Genomic DNA, 25,610 nt, shown 5'->3' with positions numbered 1-25,610 from the left:
GATGTGGCCTCACCCGTGCCAAAGGGGACAATCCCTTCTCCCTAGTCCTTTCCTTCCTCCCAAAATTACAGCATCCTGGCTCATTCCTCCCCTGCCCCAGGGATGAAGCTGGGCAGATACAGACCAGGAGGGAGGTGACAGCAGAGCCTTCATGCAGATCCCCCCCACCTCAAGGAAGACCAGGACAGGAGCAAGCCCAAAACACCATGAAGACCTGATTCATTGCAACCAAACCAACCACACTGCAAGAGGACTACAAAATATAGCATTTTAATTGCAGGAAGATAAAAAAATTCCACAAAACAATTACTAAACCTGAGGAATAAAATAAATAGGCAGCATAGGAGCAGGGACATGTCAGGGGTGGGGGGGTCCTGGCTTGTGGCAGCTGCAAGGCACAAGCCCCCTGCCCAGGCAGCTCCCTGGGGCTGGGGACACACAGGGAGTGGGGTTAATGAAGATTTCCACACAGATGCTGCTGCCTGGTCACACCTGGGAGAGACCAACCCACACACTGGGGAGGGTGAAGCCAACCTAGTCACACTATCTTTTAAAATTGGAGATATTTTCTCTAAAACTGTCTCTAGTTGGGAAAAATGAAGATTCCTAAGTTCTTATAATCAAGATTTACACATGTAGTATCTGCATTCATCTCCAAGTTTCAAAATACTTTGGTAGACAGACATCCAGCCTTAACCTCACAGCAAAAAGAGAGGGATTTGAGAAGGTTCTCCTGGGAAGGCATTCCCTGTCCTCCACCAGCAGGGCTCTTTGGGGGAAGAAAACCTGATTTCTGGGAAGAATTTCCTACATTTGAGCATTTTAAGGCTTTTTCAAGATTCATCTCCTACCAAATTGGTATTCTTGGCAAGGTCTGAGCTGCAAGGCAGGTCCTTAGAGGTGTTGATTTTTAGTTCTGCTTGACTGGCCATTACCAAAGGCAACACAAAGCAGTGCCAGCCCAGACCTGCCTGCACAGCCAGACCATTCCCTGCTCCCCTGGCACCAGCTGTAGACAAGGGGATCAGGACTGGGTACAAAAGTCATTTTTAAACAGTAAAGTGTCTGCAGGACAGACACCAAGATCTGACCTCCTTTCTCCTGGCAATTTCTCCTGCTGTATTTGTACAGATTCTGGACTGGGAACAGCAAAGAACAAAAAAACCAACTTTCCAAAAGGGGAATTTAGGCACTAATAGGACCAAACTGGGTTGAGATCAACCCAAACCACCCTGCTCTGTCTGTGGAGGAGGCTCAGACAGCAATCTGTTGGTGTTCTCTGAAGAAGGGTCGCTGGTGTGTCGTGCAGATGTCCTGGAAGATCCTGTACACCTGGTCATGCTGTGTCTCATCAGCTATGGGGAGCATGGGGCTGCTGCTGCTGCAGGTCTTCCCAGCCTCATCCACCACCTGCCTGACACACAGCTGCTCCACCTACACCAGAAAGAGAAGTAGTGAAGACAGTGAATGAAGAGGAACCTCTCTGGGCATCTCCCACTGATGCCATCCACCTCTACCAGCCCCGGCACTGGGGTGGGAGACACAGCAGAGCAACTGTGCCAAGCTTGGTTGGCCAGGTCCAGCCAGGCCAACTCCATAAGCCACCTTTGGCACAAGCACCTCTAGGAGAAAAGAAGCAGTCACGAGGGCTCCTCTCCCAGCAGAGCTACAGGGAGGTCAGGGCAGGCTGGGGGACATCCCACCACATGCAGAGTGCCCCTCAGGTGAAGACACCCAAAGCAAGAAGAGGTTAACGGGTCAGAAAACTGCACAGAAAAGTGTAGGACCAGCCTCTGCAATTATGAATTCCCTTCCAGGACCTCACAGACTTAGTGGGTCTCTGCAACACCTTCCCTGTGCCCTCCATGCCCTGTCCCTCTGCTGCAGCCTTGCTGGCCCAAGGGGGTCCCACACTTGGGTGCAGGCTCCAGAAACACCCCATGCATTGCTCCAGAGCTTTGGGCTCCCAGTCTTGCTTCAGCTTCTCCAGGGAAGAAGTTGAAGGGGATTTCCCCTCTCATCTCCTTCAACCCTCCCAAGGACTTCCCAGCCCTGATCACCAGGATTGGTCACCACATCTGTTGGCTGCCTGGCTTGAAGGCATCCCTCAACACAACCATTCCAGGGATTTATTCCTCTTTCCCACAGGAGGGGCTGAGGTTCCAGTGCTGAGAGAACAGAAGAAAGAACAGCTTAGAAAAGCTTTTGCCACTTGGTAGCTTGGTTTGCAAACCTCTCAGGAGGCTGTGGATAAGCCTCATGTCACATCTGCCACCCCACCAGTTCAGGCACCCCAAGAATCTGTAAGCTCAAGCCCTGCTCTTGGGGAGGAGAAGGACAGTATGGTCCAGACAAGGGGTGGGAAATTCAGCAGCAGATCTCCATACCTGGACAAGGATGAGTTTGCTCCGCAGGGGAAGAGCATCTGGGAACTCCTCTCCAAAGCACAGCATGACCCTGCTCTCTGGGAAGCGGCCCTGGCTGTTGTAGAACTGCTGCAGCTCTGCAAGGAGAGGGGAACAGCTGGAAGCTGCCAGCCTGTGCTGCACAGCTCTGGGACCAAGCCCTCTGCCATGGAAGAAAGCTCAAGAGAAGCCAGGTCTCTTGTGCAAAACCTCTAAGCAGAAGGAGTTTGCCAAGTGGCACAAAACACCGAGGTGACTCCTTCCTAGATCTGTCAGCATCACCCAGAGCACTTGTGTCACCCATCAGTGATGGATGCAAAGTGCTCCAAGGCTAAGAGCACCACCCTTTCAACCCCCCTCAAGCAGATGAAGAAAGAGAGGAACACTCCTACAAACCTCTGAAGAATAAGTTGGTGTCAAATATCTTCACCACCTCATCCCGGTCCAGTTTGTTGGGCCTGTCCTTGTAGACCATGGTGTTCCCACTCCAGAAGACCCTGCCCTGGCACAGCCTCTTGATGAAGATGCCCTGCTTGTTGCTGTGGAGCAGGACACCCCTCTCCAGGTGCCCGAAGAGCTTCCTGGTGATCTGCTTCTGGCGGTCATTCTGGATGGCATCAGCTGAGGGGAACCCCACGTGCTCCAGGGCATCTGGAGCATAGAGCTTCTCACCATGGCTGGAGGGTTGGCTGAGTGAGATCCTGCAGCCCTCAGGGCACGAGGTGGTGACATGGCCCACCAGCCTCCCCCCGTAGTAGAAGGTGATCACCATCTGGGAGTAACCTGGGAGGGGATGGGGAACATGTACCACTCATCAGGAGAAGACAAATCCCCCCCCAGCTCTTCACTGCCATGCCCAAACTCCACAAGAGCAGCAATATTTCCTGGGAGCAAGTCTCACTTGATGGAGAAGACTTCCTCCTACTTGGCTTGAGGACATCTCAGCACTCAGCCTGGTAGCAGCACCAGTCCCAATACTCAACCTCTTCCTCCACACTTCCTGGCTGTGGGCAGATCTCCCCACACTAAAGGCTGATCCCAGCACCCTGGGACACCCCCCTTGGGACAGGGCCACAGGCCAATGGGCCAGGATGCATCCCTGCACAGCATGCAAACCCCACGGGTACCCAGGAGGGCAGGGGGACCTCCCAGACCTAAAGCAACCCTCCTCCCCAAGGCAGGGAGCAGAGTCAGAACCACCTCCTGCCAGGACACACGCGAGGCCAAACCCCAGAGGGGCATTTGATGGCCAGGGTCCACCAGCCACCAGGGGACCTGCCATACCTGAATGATGCTGCTCGTAGCCAGAGTAGCCATTCATCAGGGGCAACGCTGTGGGCAGAGAGGAAGCTGAGTTGTGCTGCATGTCCAGCCCCAAACCCCCATCCCAACACCCCACCTCTGCCAGGCCCCAGATTCCTCTCCCAGCCACACCCGGTAGGAGATGCCAAAAAATACCCCCCCCGAGTAGATTTAATCCTCTGCAACACACACTTGGGCTCCTGCTACCAGTCAGTGTTCATCACTAGTACTTCAAGCATTCTTAATAAGGAAGATAAAATGCAACTCTTGGCCACTGCAAGTTTTTTTTGCCTGCCCTGGACGAGAAGCTCAGTCCTGTTAAACACCACAGATGCTGCCAGGTCCTTACCAGGGCTGGGCTGCTGCACCCACCAGTCGGGTATTGGGGGGTTCCTGCAGGTCTCCTGGGGGGGTGAGGGGCTTCTCTTGATGATCCCCAGGTACTCATCAACACAGGGGGGCTGTGAGAGCAGACACAGAGCAGAGCAGAGTCAATGCCTTGGGCAGCCACTGCCCCAGAGACACCCACAGCACTGAGAGGGTCCAAATGGCAACACCACCAGGATGCCAGAGAGCTTTTTGGGTTAGAGAGACCAAGTTTGGCATTCCCCAGGCTGTGTGCTCAACTAACATCCTCCAGAGCTACTGAGCAGAAGCAGCCCGAGGGGACAGAGCTGAGAAAGGGGACAGAGCTGAGAAACAGCCTCCATTGCCCAAAGGTCACACAAACAAGCTGCAAAACCCAGGATCACTTGCCAGGTTGGTTCCCAGAGCTTTGCAGATTGAATTTTAGGAAGGCAATGCTTTACCAGGCCACTGCCTGCCCTCCATCCACCTCTGGCCAAGGTGACCTGCAGCCAGGGTGAGGGCTCACCTCTTTAATCAGGTCATCAATGGCAGAGGAGCTGCAGTCCATCTCCGTGATGTCATTCAGGCTGCTCCCATTGGCAATCCCTGCTTTGCCTGGAAGGAGAGGCCAGGATGAGCACGGCCACCCCAACACCACAGCTCATCTGGCCACAGGGTTCTAGAAACCCTTCACCCCTGCAGAAGTTCTGAAACTGAGAACCACAGCACAGAACAGCACCTCGAGGGGGACAGGGGGAACTCGCAGTCCCCTCCAGCTCCCCCTAGGACCAAAAAATATCAGTCCACAACCCATTGTCCCAACACACAGTGACCAGCAGATGAATTCTGGTCGGTAGCAGACCTAGAGCAGAGGGTTGGGGTTTTTCTGAGCACCCCAGAGACTGGAGCTGCTGCTTCTCCTTTCTCCCCCGGCCGTGGTGCCGGTGGGAACCATTTGCCATTTGCATAGTGACAGCACAGCCCCCCGTGTGAACGTGGCTGGAGGGGACAGAGATGCTAAAGGTAGATTTCCTGACAGTGAGATCTTTTTTTTTCATGAGGTTTGCTTGGTTTGTTTTTTTTTTTAAATTAAACAAAAAGGAAAAGCATACACACCTAACCACAAAGAGAGACACTTTGTGCGTGTGACATGCACTGCACCAGAAGTGGCACCAGCAACTGTTCTGTGAAGTTGCTGCTGCTATAATCACTGCTGGCAAGAGAGGGGGGGATTTGTTGCAGCCCCATCACCCATGCTGGGCAGGAACTGGGAGAACAAGGGCTCAAGGATCATCCCAAAGGGTAAAAAAGAGTTTTGGATTGGCCCCTACAACATCCTGATGGGATGGGAAGTCATGCAATGCTACATTTATCTTCAATTTCCTAAGCAGCTGTTTAGGGGGGGGTAGAAAAGTCTGCCCTCCCTCCTCCCCACAGTGGTGACATGGGGACACCTTCTGCAAAGCAGGACAATAAAAAAAAAAGCATCAGGGCACAGGCCTGGCCAGGAAGCTCTGCTCAGGTGTAGGTCAGCACCACAATTCTGTGGCCACTCACAGGATCGACCTGCACCGGGGGTTCAGTCCCTTATCAGGCCACTCACATTTCTGTTCCTCCTCTGGCACAATCCTGTAGACCTTGTAGGGCTCAGAGATGTCCAGCTGGGACCTATCTGTCACCTCCTCAAAGTCAGGGCTCTTGTTCAAGGCACAGCGCAGCCGTGTCTTCCAGGTGGCCGGCTCTGCTTTGTCACCTTCTTTGAACTTGCCTTTAAAAACAGCCCAGGCCTAAAACAAAAGCCACAAAAGACCCCAGTAACACCTCAATTCAATATCCAAATAAACCTCCTTTCCCAGCTCCTGGCTAATAAATGAAATCTGGTTTCTTTTTAAAACCAGAACATCGTGCTCTTGGTGGGACAATATGTTTTACCACTGATGGGAGATTGCAAAATATGTTTTAAATATACCTATTTCTTTATTTTTTAGGTATTGATGCATTTTTCAAGGGGCTGAATTCAATGCCATCCTCATAGCTCAGTGCTCCCAAACCAGCCATCACTGCCCTGAAAGCCAACTCCTTCACCAGCACAGATATTTGGAAGCGTGGGCAGAGGGAAGGGAATTCCTGGGGAAAAGCCTGACCTTTTCAGTTCAGGATGGAATTTTCCAGTTTTTCCCCAAAACTGGAAAACCCCCCGTCCTTCAGTGAAATCCCAAGCTTCCTTCCCTCCTGCAGTTGTTTGTAATTCCAGATGTTTATCAAGAATAGCCTGATAAGAAGTTTAGAGCAGGTGAAAAGGAGCAGGTCAAGCTCCTTCTCAGGTGAGAACAAGGTTCAACCATGCTGAAAACAAACCAAAACCTGGCACCAGCATTTGGAAAAGAGGAATAAATACCCCAGAAGAGCCTGGGAGACCAGCTGTGGGGTGATGCATCTCCTGCAAAGGTCAGAGATGCAGAACCCACAGAGAACATGGACATCACCCACAGGTGGGACCGCCCACAAGGAGACAAACAGCATCGCCAAGGCCAGAAACGGTGGAGAAACAGCTTTAACCTTCAGCCCCTACCTTGAAGATGGAGGCATCCACCTCCTGGTTGTAGTCCTGCTTCCCGGCGTGCTTCCACGGGATGCGGAACATGGTTTTCTCCTCGTTCTCCCAGATGAGCCCAGGGTAGAGCTCGCTGTCGATCTGCTCGATCAGCCACTGCCGCAGCCGCCGCCCCCCGTTGCGGTCACACATCCTGGATGGAGAGAGAGGTCCAAGTCCTGTTAGGTCCCCCAGCACTGGCCCACCACCACCAGGGTGCAAGGAACCATGTCCTGCTCTGCCACCTGGCACCACCCACAGAGATGAGCAGCTCTTGGTGGTTCTGCAAATCCCACGGGTCAAAGTCTGTGCTTGAAAATCCCCCCCCTGCTGCTTTTGGAATTAAAGAAATCAAGGCAATTCCCTCTGAATGTCAGTTCTTCCTCCAGCTCTGCCAAAGCTCTGCTCACAGAAACAGCCTGACCCAGTGCTCTGCTTACTCCTGCTTTTAGCTGTGGAAAAAGTCACATAGGGAGCAGGTGGACAGGGATTAAAGCATCCAGGTGTGCTGCCACCTGAGCAAGTGACATTGCAACAGGACATCCCAGGCCAGACTCCCATTAGCTGCTAACTGCTGGGTGACTCCAAGGAGGACTTCTGGAAAACCTTCTCCCACCCAGTTAGAAGCAAAATGCCAGGCTCATCCCTCCCAGCATTCCTCATCACTTCCATAGCAAGACCCTCAGGGACCCCAGGAGTTGGTGGCCCAGCAGAAGTGACCAGCAGCCCCAAGATCAGCCCTCCCAGCCTTCTGAGCTCACAGCCCTCCAAATTCCACAGGACTACCTCTCCCTCATCTTTTTAACTTATTTACTGCCCCATGGGAAGGTTTTGGAGAGAAAACAAGGATGCTCCCAGCACAGCCTGAGACATGGTGGCCCCTGTTTGCCAGGGGGTCAGTGCCACCAACTTCTGTCCCTTCTCCATCACCCCGCTGCCTGGCACCGGGACCTCCCTGGCCATCCGCAGCACAGCCCCTGCTTTCAGGGATGACCACAGTGACGGCACCAGCCAGAACAACACCGAGGGCACAGCTCTGGACCCCAGCAGCCCCTCCGGAGAGAGGTGTGAAGGTGCCACAGCTCAGCCCTGGAGGGACCGAGGCGCACACAGCCCCCCAGGGGGCTCCCGCACCAACCACCGAGCTACCCCGAGATGAAAGGTACCAGAAACCTCTAAGCGACACCCTCCTCATTCAGCCCGTTTTCCAGAAAGCCTGCTTTTCTCACCAGCAGAGGCCACAGCTGCCTTTTTTTCCCCCCCTCCGCAAAGAGCCGGGCAAGCCCTTCCAGCTGCCGCCAGCGCCAGGAGCCGGCACAGAGGGGACAGAGCCGCGGAGCCCTCCCCACGCAGCGAGCTGTGACACCAGCCAACTCCTCCGGCAGAGCCGGCACCGCACCCGGCACCGCACCCCAGCACCCCGCACCGCACCCGGCACCGCACCCCAGCACCCCGCACCGCACCCCAGCACCCGCCCCGAGCCGCCCCCAGCCCCGGCCGAGCTCTCCCCAGGCCCAGCCCCGCAGCCCCCCGGGGCAGCCCGCAGCAGCCCCGTCCCGCACACGGCCCCGCTCCCCCCTCACCTCCGCTCCGCTCCGCTCCGAGCCCCGCGCCGCCCGCCGCGCCGCCTTTTATAGCGACCCGGGGGGGCGGGCCCGACAATGTCCCCGCCCCCTCTAATAAGGAGTCCCGCCCTCCGCTGGCCCCGCCCAATAGGGGCGGGCTCTGGCTGCCGACGGACCAATGGGGAGCGGCGGCGGCGGGCAGGGGCGCTTTCTCTGAAGCGCGAGTCTTTCCGGGAAATCAGGCGGGCGGGCAGTGGGCGTGGCCTGGCAGGGAGTGGGGCGTGGTTTGTTGGCGTGTGGGCGGGGCCGGGCGGGGTGTGGGCGGGGCCGGGCGGGGAGTGGGCGGGGCCGGGGCGGGGAGTGGGCGGGGCCAGGCGGGGAGTGGGCGGGGCCCCGTGGGTCTCTCCCGAGCCGGGACGGAGCCGAGTGTCCCGTGTCCCCGTGTCCCCGTGTCCCTGTGTTCCATGTCCCCGTGTCCCCGTGTCCCCGTGTCCCCGTGTCCCTTCTGCAGCCCCAGGCGGGGCCATCCGTCCCCAGACAGAGCTCAGCTCCTCCCACGCCAGCCTCCCCCAGTCCCAGACCAGTCTCCCCAGTCCCAAATCCAGCCATCCCCAATCCCAGATGGGCCCGTTACCAATCCCAGGCCAATATCCTCAATGCCAGACCTGCCTCCCCTAATCCCAGATCGGTCCGTCACCAGTTAACAACGCCCCGTCCCAGACTGGCCCATGACCAGTCCCAGATTGGCCTCCCCAGCCCAAACCAGTCCATCCCCAGACAGTCCCCAGTTCCCTCCCAGACCAACCCCAGGTCCCAGAGCAGTTTTCCCCTCCCTGCCACCAGCAGTGCCTGCTGTCTCCTGGCCAGGATCGGTGCCTGGCAGAGCATCAAAACCATCCACAGCCTGACTTCATCCACGTGGGGTGGGGTTTTTTTGGGATTACCAGATGACACACCCATTTCTTGGAAGAAAACCCTCACGATTCCCGTGGGGGCGATACGGAGAAATGGGAAATGGATGGAGCTGCACAGATGGTGCAATAAAAATAATGATCTAAGGTACACAACCTTGCCTGTCATTTGTAATAAATAACAGCTGTAATACCCCAGGGTTTTAAACACCATCCTGAGCCTCCTCACGTTCCCCTGCCAGGTTTGGGAAGAGCCAGAAACACCTTGTGCAACCAAATAGGGTTGGGAGGGTGATGGCTTTTTTATTACCCTCTTTTTTTTAACTGGCTTTGCAGAGGGAGTTTGCATCACTGTGTGTGTCCCCCCAACACTGGTCCTGCCTCCCTATGCCGGACAGAGACACCTCCAGCCAAAAGGTCTTGATTTTGTAACAGTTCTGGCCAATCTGGGTATTTTTAAGGGGTTTTGTAGAATCAAGTGACTCCTCTGGAGCTGGAGACGAGTTGTCTTCCATCAGCTCTGGGTTTGGTTTGGGGTCTGTGACTTCATGGGCAGCCTGGAAAGGCAAAATCTCATTCTCCTGAAGTGAGGGGGATCCCAGTGGGAGGAGGATAAAATATATAATAATAATTAAAAAAAAAAAAAAAGAAGAAAGCAAACAACTTTAAAATGGGGTTTTTTCAGCCACCCACAGTGCTGGCAGCAGGGGGCTGGAAGGGAGCGAGATGCTCCTCAGCCCTGCCAGCAGCTGGAAAGGGAAAATGGGAAAAGCACTTGGGGCAAGCAGCAGGGCTGGGAATTTCTAGGGAATTATTTCCCTGTGTGTGAGCAGCACCCTGGGAAGCTGATTCCCACTTCAGCAGAGCCACCTTCCCCACAGTCAGCTTCCAACAGGGGTGAGCGGGGCAGCAGAGCCTGCGGAGCTCTTCAGAATGCAGAAAGCAGCAAAAATCAGCCCAGATTTACCTTCCTCAGGTTTTGCCTTCCAGTGCCCAGGTGTCCTAAATCCCCTCCAGGTCCCACGGGTGTAAGCCAGAGGGGAAAAATATATATATTCAGCTGGGACACCACTTAAATTTGGGGGGAATCTGGGTTAGGAGATGCTATTTAGGCAGCGGTTGCCGCTGTGATGCCGTGGGCGATGCTGAAGCTTAGGGGGAGCATCCCTTGGGCTTCCCAAAATCAGGGGGATTTTTCCAGGGGTGCCACCTGCTTTGGTGCATTCCTTGGGGAAGGTTTGAGTGCTGGTTGGGAAGGGGCATCCAGGCTGGTGCAGGACTCTGCAGAGGTTATCACACCTTCTGCAAATCTAATCTCTGCTTATCACATCTCTGCAATGACTTCCTATTAAGACCAGAAACCAACCTTCTTCTCTTTTTTTTTCCTGTGCAGGAGTTCCATTTTTCTGCTTCCTAAAATGCTGAGGGAGGCATTACATCCAATATCCCCCCAGTCTGCTCAGCTTCCCTTCTTTCCACCTCCAGCAGCAGCATTTATGGGCCTTGATCTCCTTAATTCCTTGGGATGTTTTTCCTGCTTTTCCCACACTGCAGGCACAAACCACAGCATTCCTCCATGTGGAATAACAGCCCAAGGGACCTTTTCCTCAGCCTAAACACAGGGAAAAGCCCACATATTTTTTTTTTTCCCCAGAATCCTATACATTATGGCTAAACATTGAGTCCAGGAACATGGCAAATCCAGAGCAGCCACACTTACAGTTTTAATCACTCTCCTCTTTCTTAGGAGCTGGGCAAGTTACCCCCAGCCCTGTCACACTTGGAGTACCCAGAAGTTTTCATTAAGGGAATTCCTAGAAATAATCTAAGGGTCTTTTTTTCTTCCTTTCTCAGCATGGATTGCAGAAAAGATCTTTTTCAGAAGGCAGGTGAGGGATTTATAGTCAACGGCCAAGGTGGGGTGGGGGAGTTGAAGGTTTAAATGTAGAAGGGCTGAGCTGAGGGTTGGGATGGATTGTAGGATCCCTTGTAGGATGGATGTGGGGAGTCCTGGCAAAGGAAGCCCACACTTTGGGAATACACCGTGTGAGTTTGGGTGAAAAAAGGGACAAGGCCACAGTCTTTCCATATTAAAAATGCTGCTGGAGAGGGACAGTGTTAAACTGGTCTGCAGTTGACAGAGTCCAATCGAGCCAGTGGCTTCTTTTGCAACTGGGGACATTCAGATCAGGCAGCAGGGGAAACCCAAAACCACTCCAGCTCTGGAGATGGAGGCGTTGGGGATCTGCAGCCTCTGGCACCTCTGGATTTCCCCCCTCCCTGGGAGGGTGGTGAAGCAAAAATGTCAGACAGACATCTGCCAAGGACAGGCTGGGCCAGGAAAGTCCAAACATGGCAAGAGGCATCTGCAACCCCATGAACAGCTCAGCCTCCAGCCCCTCTCCCCATCCCATGGGATGACAGCCGGGCTTGGCAACACACCTGCACCCCAGAAGCCATCCCTCTCTCCTTGGAGCAGCCTCCAGGTTCCAAGGTGGCCTCTCTCCATCTCATCCCACCCTGGCTTTCCCAGGTCTGGTTTGGCAACCCTGTGCCCAGCCAGAGGAGCACCCAGATACTGTGCTGGTTCAGGGAAGGAGGGTAGGGCATCCTGCTGGCCTGGGAGCTGGAAAAGTGGCTGTGATCCACCAGGGAATGAGGGAACAGGACAGAGCAAGACACTGTCATCAATTAACTGGCTTGCCTGGAGGTACACACTGAGCCAGCAGCCAAGGGGAGGGTCTGCCAGTCCTGACCCCTCGCTCCAACCCCGGAGCCCACGGCCGAGCCCGATGCTGGCTGCCTGCTGCCCTGGACACAAACCCCACGGGCACTTGGCAAAGGGAGCACAGAGTTTTCCAAGCCCTGGGGCCAGCGTCTGCCTTTGAGAAGCCCAGCTGCTTATCTCTTCATCCATCTGCTTCTGCCCTGGCCACCTGCATGGTGGGGGAGTGGGGAGGTGGGAGCTGGGGAGCAGAGCCAGGAGCCATCCCTGCTCCCCAGCTGCTGCTCCTTCTGCTGGGCCAGCAAGCACTGCAGCTCCTCCTGGTCCTTGAAGGGGTTCCTGCCGTAGTCCCGGTGGATCCAGGAGCGGAACTGCCAGGACAAAGCCAAAAGAAGTTGTCAAGGTCACAGGGGACTGAGACACCCCCCGGCTGAGAGCAGGGGCTTGCAGCAGCTCTGGTGGGAAGCAGCAAGGGCAATGCCTGCAGCACCCCGGGCACAGCCTTGGGGGAGCCCAAGGGATCCCCAGACACAGCCAGCACCGAGGTCCTGGTTCCACAGGAGCTCACACACCACGGTTGGCTCCCCCCAAATGCTTCCCACATCCCAGCCTGGCACAGACGGACCTGGAGAGCCAGCAGCATCCCCAGCTTCTCCCACAGGCTGCAGCCAGGACAGTGGCTCTGCTTTTCATTGCCAAGAAGCTGTCGTTGTTCCCTGTGTGCCTCCCATTCCCATCAGGAAAGCTTCCCCACGCTTCCTCCCTGCCATGGGGATGGGCTGGAATTGCTTCCACAAGCTGCACAGCCTCCTCGGCTCTGGCATGTCCAGGCAGGTTTGTTTACAGAGCATCTTGCTCACCGTGGGCAGTTTGAGGGGTGACTCTCATCCCCCACGGCATCCCAGGTATCTGCCTGTGGCCAGGGGCCAGCTGGCAGCAGGCTGAGGTCTGGAGGTGGCTGGGAAGTGAGAGACAGTCCATGGAAATGCTTCCCACTCCTGCTGGGATGAGAAACGACCGGACAGCTCCAGGCTGGAGAACCCCAAAGTGTGGGCAGGAACAGGCAGCTCTACTGGGAGCTGGGAACTGGCTGCTCCAGCAAGCAGGGCTTACTGGGATTAGTGGTAGGACCATGCCCAGCAATGCCAAACACCATAGGAAAAGGATGGAGGGCACAGAGTTGGGAAAGTGGGTATGAAGGGCCAAGAGAGGGACCAAGCATCAGAGCCCTGGCACTGGGATGCAGCCGAGGGGAGCAGAGGGAGAGCACTGGACTCAGTAGAGTTGGGTTAATGGTTGCACTCCATGATCTTAAAGGTCTTTTCCAACCAGAATGATTCTGTGAGAGAGCAGGCAGCCCCCAGCCTGCCCAGCCTTGGCACCCCCAATGTCCCCACAATGTCCCCAGCTTCCCGGGGAGCCGTGGGAACACCCCACGACCAAGATGCAGGACAGTGGGACGGGTGGCTCAGCCCTGTCCTGCCAGGGCCACCACAGGCACCAGGACCATGACCTGCAAGAAGATAAAGTCTGAGGCTGACCCTAAAGACATCCCCTTCTCCTGCAGCCAAGGAGGGTCAGCTCAGACAGAGGGGATTTCCACTGGGAATGCCTGGATTTCCTAAATCCACTCCACTGGACAGGAGGACTTGGCACAGCTGCTGCACGCTCCCTGTCTGCTCTTCTTTGGGATGGACCCTGAGAGCCAGACCTGATTTCCTGGCTCGAAAACAACCCCTAGGAAGGGAGTCCCAAAGGATTTGGTACAGGACTTGGAATAAGATTCAGGGCAAGTATCCATGGCAGCTGCTCACGGGGAGAACACCCCTCCTGTGCAAACCATCCAATGGGGAGAGCAGCCTGGCCACTGAGGCTCAGCATCCACTGATGTTCAGCCCCCACCAAGGTTCAGCACCCACTGCCCAGCCTCAGAGCTGGCTCCCCCCACCCAAGGAGGGAGGGCAGGAGCTGGTGGGGGCGGGGGGAAGCCCCCTGCTGCTGCTGCCAGGCGTTTCCATCTCAAACCAGAGCAAGAAGTGGTTACAGCCCGTTTCCTCCAGCCCTGACCACTAACCCACTGCCCTCCTCCTCCTCCTCCTCTCTCCCCACGCCGGGAGCACCCGTCCCAGCTGGGATGGCACTGGGGGAGGGGGGTGAAAGGCAGCCTGGCCATGGTGTGCCAGCACCACGGGGGGACCTTGGGGCAGGGGGGGGATGAGTCCATCACCCAAATGCCCATCTGTGCCCTCTCTCACATCCACGCTCTGTTCTCTGTTGCTGACTTACTTCCTTTTCTAACCTTACCCATCACCCTGCTGCTGCTCTTGGTCCCTTCCTTCCTTCTTTGTCCATCCAGCCCTGATAAGCACCATTTGCCAGCTCGAAACCACAGCTGCACACTCGAGGGGTGCTTCCTGCAGCTGGCTGCCCTGTCCCAGGGAACATCTTCCCCATTTCTACTTCCCGGGGTCCTGTCTGAGGTCCCTGCTTTGGATCAAGGAAACCAAGGCACCAAAGGATGCTCGTCTGCAGCCCTGGGGAGGAGGACAGGAGGAGGTCCCCAGGAGGACTGGCTGGACTTGCAACAACACTACATGAGGCTTTTCCTCCTGAGCATCTCCAGCACCCTGCTGGGATGGCAGCTGGGCTAAATGGGGGAACTGAGCCTCTTTTCTACCCTCAACAAGAGCCGAAGCTCAGGTCACGACACCCTTGGTCCTGCCTCTCACCTACTGGCACGGAAAACCACCCCAAAGCCACCAAGGGGAAGGAGGTGTGACCTCCCACGGCCGAGGTAAGCAAGCTGGCAGCTGCTTGGCAGGACCAGAGGCACAGGACCCAGGTGCCAGCAGGTCCCCTGGGCCACTGGCCACGCAGGTTCATGCCTCCAGCACCTGCCACCCCACCAGACCCCCAGCCATCCACCTCAGCTCACCTGCCCCCAAGCCCCTTCCTCTCACAGAGGAGGAGGGAGCAGGGAGCAAGTGGTCAGCTTGGAGCATCCATCCTGGCTCTTCCCCTTCTCCAAAAGCAGCTGTGGGTGAGTAATGCCAGAACATTCCCAGCTCCAGCACCCAACCTTCGCCCCCGGGGCCGAGCTCACAGCAATCCACCCACCAGGGTCATCCACAGCTTCCCCCTCCCCCAGCACTGTGATGGTGAGGAACGAGGGTGTTTCAAGTAAAAAGAGGCTCTTGCTAAAACCCCACAGCTCCCCAGAAATAAAAAATAACACATCCAAGTGCCTCCACCTGTGGATCTGCCTTTGGGACATCCAGGGAAATGCTTGCAAAGGCCCAGGCAAAACTGAGGTGATGGTAAAAGCAGCACCAGAGGGAAAGGGAGGAAAGTCCAGCATCTGCTGAGCCCAGCTGGGATGTTGGGGAGCAGGAGGAATAGTTTGGATGGGGGGGGTTGGACGACAGCAAACCCTGCATCTCTGACAGTGCTGGGACGTGGCCAGAGGGTGCGAAGGGCTGGGGAGAGCTGGCCTGGCCAGGGGAAGCCCCACAGGGAATCTCCAGCACCACGGGTGTTTTGTAATCCCTCAGGCCATTTTCCACCCCCATCCGTGGGTTGCTTTATTTTTTGCCAAGTGGGTGATAACAGGGCAGGGCTGCATCTCCCCATGTGACAGCGCCTGCCCGCTCACCCCGGCACCCGGGGGATGGGCACTCGGCAGAGAGGAAGGGGCTGACACTGGGGCCAATGTCAGATGCTGTCCCTGCCTCTCTTCTGGGAGGACAGAAAGCCCCTGGAAGTGCTTGGTGTGGCCGGAAGGACCGAGGGTTCTCCACTGACATTTCCCATGGGGTCCTTGCCAGATGCCTGGGGCTACAGCAGAGGGAGGGGCTTCACCTCCAGGGCTGGGACCACGTTTTTGGGGTGTCGTGGGCTGTGAGATGCCTGGTACCCGTCGAGTTGTGGGTTACTTCTGTCCTGCAGGGGTCCACCCGTGGCCCGTGTGCCCTCACGGGGCAGTTTTGGACACTGGTCCTTTTCTGCAGAGCCCAGGGCTGGGCAGAGAAGCAGGGTCTGGTGTGGGAGGCTGCGGCAGGGCAGGAGCAGTGCATTTAAAGGCATTTCCCTTTGCTTTCCAAGGCTTTCCAGGTCAAAAGTGCAGCTCTGATCCCTGCAACTGGTGCCCTCCTGAGAAAACATGCCCCTGTCCCTCCCAGCTGCTGGCATCCAGCTCGACTTAGCTACAACATCCCTCCCTTGCAGGGGACGGGAACCCCCCCGCCAGGCCTCCTGCTCTTCCAAAACTTTTGCTCCCCGTCATTTCGGGAAGGGGAGAGGAGAATTTCTCCATCACCGCTTGCTTCTCTCCATCGCCTGCCTCTTAAAAGCAGAGGACCTGCTGTCAGAGGAAGCCCGGCCAGCTCCGAGAACGCCCAGACACCCCGCAGCCGCTCCCAAGAGCTTTCCTCCCCCTTTCCGCATTCCCAGGAACCGGTCCAGCCCCTGTCCCCAGGCTCCCGGGTGACCTGACGCTCACCAATCCCTCCCACTGTGTCCTGACTGAACTCTCCAGAAAAGCCCTGGGCTTTTGAAGAGCTTTTCTAAGTGCCCTCCCAACACGTCTAGGCACTTCTTGGTTTTTTTTTTAGTTTTTCTTGTTTGGTTGTTGTTTTTGTGGGTTCTTTGACATGCAAAACCTAAAATCCCCAGGTAATAAATAGCAGGTGGAAAGGGCAGCTCGGGCAAACAGCTGCCCCCTGCAGAGCTGCATGCAAAAGAGTCCTGCCCACTTGCAAACTCTGCAGCCACACATAAAAAGGGAGGTCGGTGTGGGACCTACCTCCTGCAGCGAGGTCGCCTCGTACTGCTGCAGCTGCTGCTGGAAGCCACAGTTGGGGCTGGCGTAGGACCTGGAGGCCCTGGTGGCAGCCAGGCAGCTCTCCCAGCCCAGCTCAGTCACTGTCATGAGGTATGCCACCAGGATGGTGGTGCTGCGGGAGACCCCAGCCAGGCTGGCAGGGGGCAAGGGAGCAGAGTCAGGGAGAGGTTTTCCCACCAGGGAGCAAGGGATGCCCGTGGGATGCACCTTCCCGTGGGCACTCCCTCTAGCTGAAGGGCTAGCAGGGTTCCCTGGCCGTGGGTTGGGGTAAGGAGCTACGTGGACAGGGACCCACTGCTGGTGGCTCCAGCCATGTGGCTTACCCCTGTCCCCTCCTCTAGCCTGTCCCTCTTCTTCGGATGCTCAAGTTCCCAGTGCACGGACCACCCATCCCCAAGGGTCTTGGCAGTGGAGACCTTCCCCTCTCACCCTCCCAGGCTTCCTTGTCTTCTCTTCTTCCTCCCCACCACAAGTGCCATTTGACATGAAGGACACTTTTTGGGGAGCCCATCCCCACCTCCCAAAGGACCAATGCAAGCAAGGGACACGAGGTGGTGACAGCAGCTCTCACCAATGGACCAGGCAGCCTCCCCCACCGAGCCGGCACTCGTGGATGAACTTGATGCACTCCTTAAAATGCTGCAGCCTGCAAGGAGAGAGGGAGGGAGGGAGCTGAGGGAGGGAGGGCTGCCCACCCCTGCAAGGCACCTGCCCAACCACCAGCAGCAGTTGTGGACTTCCCACCATCCTGTAGCCACCAGTGTGAGGTGGGAGCAGAGATCCTTCCACTGCCAGGTGAAGGCAGAGGGGCTGATCTTCATCTACCAGGAAGGAAATTTACCTAGGATAGTTTCCAGGAGATTTCCTGCTGCCCAAGGCATCAGGATGGGAGCAGGGCGATGCCATCCCTCTTGAAGAGGGTGAGCACCTCCAGGAGCCCCACACCAAGCCAGGTGTTCAGCTCCTTGCCACGCGTTTGTGGTAAACACTGCCCATCCCTGCTCACCCTTGCGGCTCCCACCAAGCCCTGGGGGAGTTCTGAGGCAGAAAAGCTGGTTCTGGGTAATTGGGCTGTCCCATCTCCAGTGCTGGACTTCCTCTGCCTCCGCGTGATGGGATGGGCGTTTGCCTCCACAGCCTTCCTGATTTCTCAGAAGCCAAGGCACGAGCTCCTGCAGAGTTATTCCCCCCGCGCCCCTGGCCAAGGGCTTGCTTCCAGCACAGCCTCCCCCAGGAGACCTCCCGGGCTCAGAGCCAGCTTTTCTGAAGGCAAAATCCAAGCTAGCCCATCAAAGGAAATTCTCTTCATTCTGCCCTGGAAGAAGGCTGAAGAGGATGCTGCTCTTCACCCTCCCCTGGAAGGAAAGGGCTCAGGTAACTTCTAAGAAACCAGCCAAGGACATATGCAAAACTAGCCAGGGGTTCTGCATCCCAAGGAGAGGAGGAGAGGTGGGGGAGATTCTGAAGATGTTGGTCATACTAAAAATACTGAGCTTCTCAGCCCTGGAAGATGTCAGTCCATCACTCTTCATTGGATGTGCCTCATCCTTGACCACAGAGCATCACCCTTTGCGGTGGCCTTTCTCTGCCTAAAGCTCATCCCAGGGAATTTCTCCTCATCTTATTGTCTCCACAGAGCAGAGAGCATCCCCCAGGGCCTGCACGTGACGCCCACCCTGGTCCAGGCTCTCCAGATCCATCCTCCTCTCCAGCCCCTTGGCTGGGACCAGCAGGGAAGCACCTTGCTTACAAGGGCACAATGCTTTTGCCTCCAGCTCCCTTGGCACACTTGCCACCAGCCTCCAGCCCTCTCCAATGCTCACAGCATCACTTTCCCAACTCATCCCAGAGGGCAGGAAGCGAGCAGCCACCCCATCCATCCTCACCCACACGGGCAGGCAGAGGAAAGCTCTCCCTCTACCTTTCCAGCCTCAAAGTGAGAGGACTGAAGTAACACTGAGAGCCACTGAGGTCCTGAGTCACAAGCATCTCCTCTGCAGGACACAGAGTTCACCAGGATTGTGAAATCCACGGCATAAACTGACAAGCAGAAAATAGCTCCTTGAAGGAGTCTTCCTTCCGGCAGCCAAGCTTATGCTCTGGGTTTTTTCTTTGTTCCCTCCCCCCTTTCAGCAGACATGTCACAAACAGAAAGAAGAGAGGGGAAAAAAAAAAAACCCTAACAACCAAAAAACCCTGTTCTTGCTGAGGCAGGGCTTTCTTGTAAAGCTTCTCTTTCCTCTCAGCAGGAGCATGAGCAATCAGAATCCCACCCCCGGGGCACAGCTGCTCCCAAGGATGCTGGAAACCCAACACCTCAAACAGTCTTTGCCTCAGGCACCGAGCATGAAGTTTCAATCCTTTTCAGGGTTTGATTGAAAAATCCCTCAGAGTTGCCCATCTCCTGGTGGTTTATGGATGACCAAAGTGACACCCCCCAGTGCCAGCAGTGCCTGTGCCCATGGACCCCACCACCATGTCCTGTGAAACCTTGGGCTCTGTCTTGGCAGCTTCATCTCCAAAATGTAGTTAAAAGACTAATGAATATCTATGCTTTGTATGGGGGAAAAAAACCCATTGGTTTTAGTATTTTGTTTCTCTTTGCAATCTGGGAAGACTGACACAAATCCTTGTCCTTCTAAGGCTCCAATTTCCAGCCCTGCCCAGTTGAATAATCCTGAAAATGGATGGAAAATTAAATTTAGTGACTGCAAACACACCCAGCAGCAGATTTCAAGCCCAAGTTTGTCACCTGAGAACGAACCACAGCTTCTGTCAAGCTCAGCAATGATAAGAAGTTCTCTCAGCAACCTTCATCCTGTGGAATCAGAGCTTTTATTGTCCCACCACCACAGACACATGGTACTGGGAGACAGACAGGACTTACAGGTTTTGACTGGATGAATCCGAGGCTGAGATACAGAGATAGGTCATGTCCTGCAACACAAAGACATTGCAGTAATTAGATACCTCTGAAAAAGACACAAAATCCCCCATTTTTCTCTTCTCCCTCTCCTCTTGGGTCGAGGGGAAAGCCAAAATCCACTTTTGGGTGCCATCACAGGCAGGGAGAAACTTGACAGGTCAAATCCATCCCACCCTGGACTGTTTCCCTCTTCTTGCAGCCCAGAGGTTCCCCCAGGCTGTGGAGAACCTCTATGATGCCCAGGAGCCCCCCAAAACTGAGGACCCCTTTCCTGGGGCACTGACTGACAAGCCCCATCAGGAAGATGTGTGTGAACATGCACTGATGAAGTCACCCTCATCAATGAGTTATTTCCTTCCAGCCCTTTTAATACACAATAAATCATCCTGCCACACGTTGGCGTCGGGCAGGTTTCTTGCCTTGCTTTAAAACGTCGCTTCCTCGATCCTCCCTGTTCTGAGCTAAAATTAGATCCTTTTCATCTGAGCTTTTTCTAACTTATTTATTTATTTTTTACTTTTTTTTAGTGAGCTGGGTGGAATTCCTGCCAGCCAGAGCTGAAATGGCTGAGTAGAAGGGATTGTCCTGGTTTCTCCATCGGCTCTCCGTGGCATCTTGGCCAAAAGGACTCGCCCCTGGGCTGCTGCAGCCCAACCCCACGGGCCACTCGTGCTTTCCTCCAGCCCAGGGTAAATTGGGAGGCTGTAAAAAGCAGATTATTTGAAGGAGGAAAGGGGCAAAGAGGATGGGCACGGGGATATTCCCACTCTGGAAAGGCCCATATTGCAAGGACAAGCACAGGTGGGTTTTCCCACGCATCACCTCTCCATCCCATCCATCCTCTCCAGTCCTATCCCACCATGCTGTAGGATGGTGGATAAGGTGCTGCAAGGATGTGCCACTTGCTGGCTCCCCATGGCATGCCAGCCAGCTGCTCCCTGCCTGGAGAAGCAGCTGGAGAGGCCAGGGAGAGAGGGGAAACGGAGGCAGTGGGTTCCTCATCCACACCCCCAGCCAAACCACAGCTCCCTGGCACGCAGGGGGTGACGGGTGCAGGCAGGAGCTCGGCGGGTGACAGGAGACCATGCAGCAGGCAGGGACACGGGGACCAGCAACCAAACACCAGCAGGCTTTGCAGGATGAGCCCTGATGGGCTAAGGCTTCCCAAAACCTGGCTGCACCACGCCATGCCTGGGGCCAGCCCGACCTCCCTGAGGGATGGGAGCCACCAGGACAGCAAAGCCACCAGGACAGCAGAGCCACCAGGACAGCAGAGCCACGCCGCTCCTCCCCAGCCCCTGACCCGCACCCCGATCCCGGATTAACTGCAGCTTCCCCTGCCCGCGGGGCAGGGTACCCCCATCCCTCCTCGGGGAGCTGAGCCGAGCATGGGAACGGCGCTGGGGTTTGCGGTTCCCGAGCCGGGGCTGTGATTGACACGTTGCTCAACCCACCGCGCCTTTCCGCTTCCCTTTCTCTGCCCGCTGCCCCGCGCTCGCCCTGCGCTCCCTGCCCGTCCGGCCGTGCCCCCAGCCCCACCAGCCCCACCATCAGCCCCTTCTCCAGCCACCAGCCCCTTCTCTGCTCCCGTTTTTTGCAGCCTCGTCCCTTCTCTCCCTCCACACCCCCCGCCCGCGTCACCCAGCGGGAAAGGGACTCGAGCGGGTGTTTTGCTGGGGCTGCCTGAACACGGTGGTCCCGAAGGACAAGGGGTCCAAGCAGATCCCCTTCCCCTCCTGCAGCATCCCTGAATGTGGGAGCTGGCAGGTGGTCCAGCGTCGGGATGAGAAGAGCAGCACGGCCCGAGCATGGAGTCCCAGGCTGCTTTGGATTGAAAAGGACCTAAAGCCCATCCAGTCCCACCCCCTGCATGGGCAGGGACACCTCCCACCAGCCCAGGCTGCTCCAAGCCCCATCCAACCTGCCCTTCAACACTGCCAGGGATGGGGATTTCATAACTTCCCTGGGCAACCTGTTCCAGGGCCTCTCCACCCTCACAGTGAAGAATTTCTTCCTCTTATTTCAGTCTCTCCTCTTGCAGCTTGAAAGAGCATTCCCCCTTGTCCTATCACTCCCTCTCCTTGTAAAAAGACCCTTTCAGGCACTGGAAGGTGCTCTAAGGTCTCCCCTCTCTTTTCTTCTCTGGGCTGAACACCTCCAGCTCTCTCAGCCTGTCTCCAGCCCTCTTGAACATCTTGGTGGCCACCTCTGGACTCACTCCAACAGTTCCATGTCCTCCTTGTGTCCAACCCTTAACCCAGCCCTGCCAAGTCCACCACCTCTGCGTGTCTTTTAAATACCTCCTGGGGTGATGGTGACCTTCTCCAGTCCCTGCCAGCTCTTTGGGGGAATAAATTGTTCCTAATATCCAACCTCAACCTCCCCTGGTGCGACTTGAGGCCGTTACCTCTTGTTCTACCACTTGTTACTTGGGAGAAGAGACCGACCCCCCTCTTGCTGCAGGGACCCACGGGTGGGATTCGTGCATGGCCAGCACCTCTGCCATCAACCCCCCGCGCAGCCCCCTCCTGCCTCAGTTTCCCCACCCATCCACAGCTCGAGGGATCTGTGAGGCAGGGGGGTTGGGGTGGGAGGGGGCAGGCAAAGCCAGGGAGAGCCGAGACCCCTGTCCTGGAGGAAGGGGACGAAGCTGCGGGTCCCGCTGTGTCCCCTCTCCCGGCCGGGGCTGGCCCGGCCCCGGTGCCGCCATCCGCGGGGCTCCGCCGCCCTCTCGCGGTTCTCCCCGCGGCAGCACCGGGCACGGCCGGTGCGCTCCTAAAACCCACGGGAGGGGTGGGTGCCCGTGTCCTCCCGTCACCCCAAACCACCCCGCTTCCCCCCCCCCACCCCGACATAAACAAAGGCGGCGCTGAGCCCTTTTTTGGGGGTGAAATTCAACACGGAACGGCGCGAACCCGTGCGAATCGCTGCAAATCCAGCCTTGCTTTTCTGGAGGAGACATCGCGGGTGTCCCGTCTGCACCTCCCCAGCCCCTGCTCCCCTCCGGGGGGGTCCCACGCAGACCCCCTCAGCCCCACACTCACCTCCAGCACCGGCCTGGCGCAGCTGTGGACAGAGAGGATGTGTGTCACCCCGTTCCTCTGCAGGCTTTCCCGGTCCTCCGAGTCTGGAAGCAGGAGTGACACTTGAAAAGAGGTGGGAGTGAGGAGGGGTCGGTCTCTTCTCCCAAGAAACAAGCAGCAGGACGAGAGGAAATGGCCTCAAGTTGTGCCAGGAGAGGTTTAGGTTGGGTATTAGGAATTATTTCTTCCCTGAAAGGGTTGTCAGGCCCTGGCTGACAGGGCAGTGGTGGAGTCACCATCCCGAGAGGGATTTAAAAGCCATGGAGATGAGGTGCTGAGGGACATGGAGGTGGCAGTGCTGGGGTAACAGCTGGACTTGGTGATCTTAAAGGCCTTTTCCAACCCAAGTGATTTTATGTTTCTAGGATTCTGTGATAAAATCGGAATTTTCTCTGGTGTAGAAAAGGCTGTGGTGTCCTCACTGTCGTGTGAAACCCAAGCTTCACCCTGCTCCCCACGAGGCCAGAGGTCCTAGTGAGAAAGCCAGGTGTTGGCTCACTGTAAAGACTGTCTCAGCAAACCCAGGATGGTCTCCAGCCATGCCAGGGTTTCCCAGAGCTCCAGCACAGCTGGCGACCACAGCTCCCTGTGAACATCCCTTTCCTGGGCTGCAGCTGCACGAGGCCACTTGCAGCTGGGAGTATTTCAGGGGTTTGGATCACCAGGAGATGCTGAGATCCCCAGCTGGGAGCAGGCACAGGGAAGCTCTGAGGGGCTCCTCCAGCCCTAGGATCCCGCAGCAGCAGGGAGGTGGAGCAGGGGAAGGCACTCACCATGGATGTTCCCCAGGTAGAGGCCTGTGACAACCTGGGGGGTGACAAAAAGGACAGAGGTTTAAGATGGGCACAACGTGCACCCAACACCACGGGAGCATCAAGCTGAGCAGGTGGTACCAGCAGGACCAGCTGCAAACTCCCCAACCCACCACAAACCAGGCACCTAATTAACAAACCATCTTGATTAACAAGCACCAAAACTGAACCCACTCCAAGCACTGGCCCAAACCCCTCCAGGAGTGCAGAGCTCAGGAAAACTCAGCACATAAATAGCAGGGGGGTGGGTTTGGTGCTGTTGCTGTGGGAAAGGTGGTGCTGGATCCATCCTGCCTGGCTCTGGAGGCACAGCTCAGTTTTGTTTTGCTATTCTCTAGCAACCACCTCTTGCAAACAGTTCCAAAGGTTACTCCTGCCAGCTGGGGATGGGCAGGCAAAGGCACAGGCTATTTTTAATACTTTTTCTGGCCAGGATGTTGCAATCAGTGCTGTCAAGTATGCAAATCTGGTCTCCAATTTACTGCAGCAGAACTATGAAGGAGGAAAAAAAGGAGGCAGCTCACAGTATTTTATGACCCCACCAGAGCAGTTTCCGGGGGCACAGAGAGGAGGAGCTGGTTCCCCGTGGGGCTCACCCATCTGGCAGAAGACACTTGTTTTGAGAGGCTGTAGGAAGGGTTTTCAGCAGCTCTGGATCACATCCAGCCCACCTGCTGCTGAACACCAAGCTGCTCCTGGGGTGCAGACACCTGGATTCAGCAAATGTCTGTGCCCAGGGGAGCAAAGCTGTGACCACTAGGAGGGACCAAACCAAACAACTTGTGAAGTCAAAGCTGGATCCTACAAGACAAACACGTCTGCACCAACCCAGGCTCTCCAAGAAAGTTTGGTGGCACCAGGAGGTTGTAAAAGCCCCTTTGTAGGTCAGGCTGCACCCACAGGAGGTGGAATCCCAGTGTTAAACCACAGCAGAGCCATGCAGAGGGAGTTTCCCCTGACCTGGTCTCTCAGTTGCTGTCCCAGAGTCTAATTTTAAGCTGGAGAAGGCACAACCCAAGTGGTTATTTTGGGACACACACAGAAATCAATCCCCTCTGCCAGACAGGGAGCTCAGCAGACCAACTTGCAGCAGCTCCTGGCTGCCAGGCACAGACCCATCCCATGGGGGGGAGATGAGGGAGGAAATTTCCCTGCAGGGACCCCCCCTGAGGATGCTAATCCCACCACCTTAGCACCCAAGGGACGAGCATCTAAAGGCAGCTGTCACTTTTTTAACACCCCCAGACAGTTTGTCACCTCAGATACAAACCCAGAGATCACTGTTGGCTTTCCCCTTCCTCAGTTTTCAAAGAGGAACGAGCAAGGAAGGATGCAAACAGCTGTATTTAGGGCATCGTGGTGGCCTGGGAATGAGCATCCATCCCTCTGGGCTGCAGGAGAAAGGTCCTGCCCAAGGAGGACAGGCTGGCCTCCATCCCACCCCTCCCCACAGTACCTTGCTCATTCCATTCCCCATGTGTTTTTCTCTTCCCAGGGTCAGGAACTGAGTGGCTCCTTGTTTTCCAAGGCTACCTGCAAATAAACACCCCAAAATCCCAGACAGGGTGGTGAGAGCTGCCCCATTCCAGCCATGCCTCCTGCTGCCAAGAGCTGGATGAAGAGGAAACACTGGTCAGGAGGGGAACGTGCAGAGTCCCAGCACACTCAGCTCACTCACCGTTGTCAGGCTGCTCCAGCAGGTCTCTGGTGGGTGAAGGAGACTGAGGAGAGTGGCTGGCACTCGGCAGGGGAGGAGGAAATACGGATCCAGGGCTGTGGGAAGGCTCAGGTTTCTCTCCCGGGCTCCCTGGGGTTTTTGTAGCCTTTGGGGGAGGGTGAAGAGGAGGAGGCTGCTGGGAGGAACGACTCCCTCATCCCAGCAATGCTGTCCTGGGATGCCTGGGGCTGGGACAAGCCCTGCACCCAGCAGGATTGCTCTCCCAGTCGTGTTAATTCCTCCCAGTCACGAGGAAGGAGAACAGAATTCCAAACAAGGCACTCACCTGGAGCCATGGGCAGCGGGCAGAGCACTCAGGATGAGCCCATCTCCCCTCCAGAGGGGCTGCAAAACTCACCCCTTGCCTTTTGGGGAAGATGACC

General features: G+C 56.3%; 2 protein-coding genes across 4 annotated transcripts; both read right to left on the bottom strand.

The window, feature by feature from the left end:
- Window positions 1-254: 254 nt before the first annotated feature.
- IRF8 (interferon regulatory factor 8) lies at window positions 255-8,247 on the bottom strand. 2 transcript variants are annotated; one of them, XM_051629876.1, is made up of 9 exons: window positions 8,232-8,247; window positions 6,628-6,802; window positions 5,659-5,842; window positions 4,582-4,670; window positions 4,057-4,168; window positions 3,690-3,737; window positions 2,802-3,188; window positions 2,388-2,503; window positions 255-1,434 (listed from the first exon to the last, which is right to left on the bottom strand). In XM_051629876.1, the coding sequence occupies exons 2-9, from the start codon at window positions 6,799-6,801 to the stop codon at window positions 1,255-1,257; spliced, it is 1,290 nt and encodes a 429-aa protein (XP_051485836.1). In that variant the 5' UTR covers window position 6,802; window positions 8,232-8,247; the 3' UTR covers window positions 255-1,254. The 2 variants fall into 2 exon arrangements, with proteins under 2 accessions (XP_051485836.1, XP_051485837.1); XM_051629877.1 differs by having other exon boundaries at window positions 1,342-2,168.
- A 1,537-nt stretch (window positions 8,248-9,784) lies between these two features.
- LOC127389420 (dual specificity protein phosphatase 22-A-like) lies at window positions 9,785-25,283 on the bottom strand. Of its 2 annotated transcripts, XM_051629883.1 has the most exons (8): window positions 25,189-25,283; window positions 24,967-25,043; window positions 23,472-23,505; window positions 22,660-22,742; window positions 19,577-19,626; window positions 17,261-17,335; window positions 16,651-16,822; window positions 9,785-12,220 (listed from the first exon to the last, which is right to left on the bottom strand). In XM_051629883.1, the coding sequence occupies exons 2-8, from the start codon at window positions 24,985-24,987 to the stop codon at window positions 12,026-12,028; spliced, it is 630 nt and encodes a 209-aa protein (XP_051485843.1). In that variant the 5' UTR covers window positions 24,988-25,043; window positions 25,189-25,283; the 3' UTR covers window positions 9,785-12,025. The 2 variants fall into 2 exon arrangements, with proteins under 2 accessions (XP_051485843.1, XP_051485844.1); XM_051629884.1 differs by lacking the exons at window positions 19,577-19,626; window positions 22,660-22,742; window positions 23,472-23,505; window positions 24,967-25,043; window positions 25,189-25,283 and adding an exon at window positions 17,531-18,784.
- Between the last annotated feature and the right edge of the window lie 327 nt (window positions 25,284-25,610).

The sequence above is a fragment of the Apus apus genome, chromosome 11 (genome assembly GCF_020740795.1).
Source record: "Apus apus isolate bApuApu2 chromosome 11, bApuApu2.pri.cur, whole genome shotgun sequence".
NCBI classification, from domain to species: domain Eukaryota; kingdom Metazoa; phylum Chordata; class Aves; order Apodiformes; family Apodidae; genus Apus; species Apus apus.
Note: the sequence above shows the minus strand (reverse complement) of the source record. Positions and strands in the feature narration are given on the sequence as shown.

Excerpts from the sequence above, each read along its gene's own strand:
- IRF8 (XM_051629876.1), bottom strand. The coding sequence starts at position 6,801 with ATGTGTGACCGCAACGGGGGGCGGCGGCTGCGGCAGTGGCTGATCGAG. Across the intron at positions 3,189-3,689 it reads CTACGAGCAGCATCATTCAG|GTTACTCCCAGATGGTGATC; the intron begins GTATGGCAGGTC and ends ATCCCCTCCCAG. Across the intron at positions 1,435-2,387 it reads GCAAACTCATCCTTGTCCAG|GTGGAGCAGCTGTGTGTCAG; the intron begins GTATGGAGATCT and ends TTTCTGGTGTAG.
- LOC127389420 (XM_051629883.1), bottom strand. The coding sequence starts at position 24,987 with ATGGGGAATGGAATGAGCAAG. Across the intron at positions 23,506-24,966 it reads TGGGGAATGGAATGAGCAAG|GTTGTCACAGGCCTCTACCT; the intron begins GTACTGTGGGGA and ends GTCACCCCCCAG. Across the intron at positions 16,823-17,260 it reads GGAGGCTGCCTGGTCCATTG|CCTGGCTGGGGTCTCCCGCA; the intron begins GTGAGAGCTGCT and ends GCCCCCTGCCAG.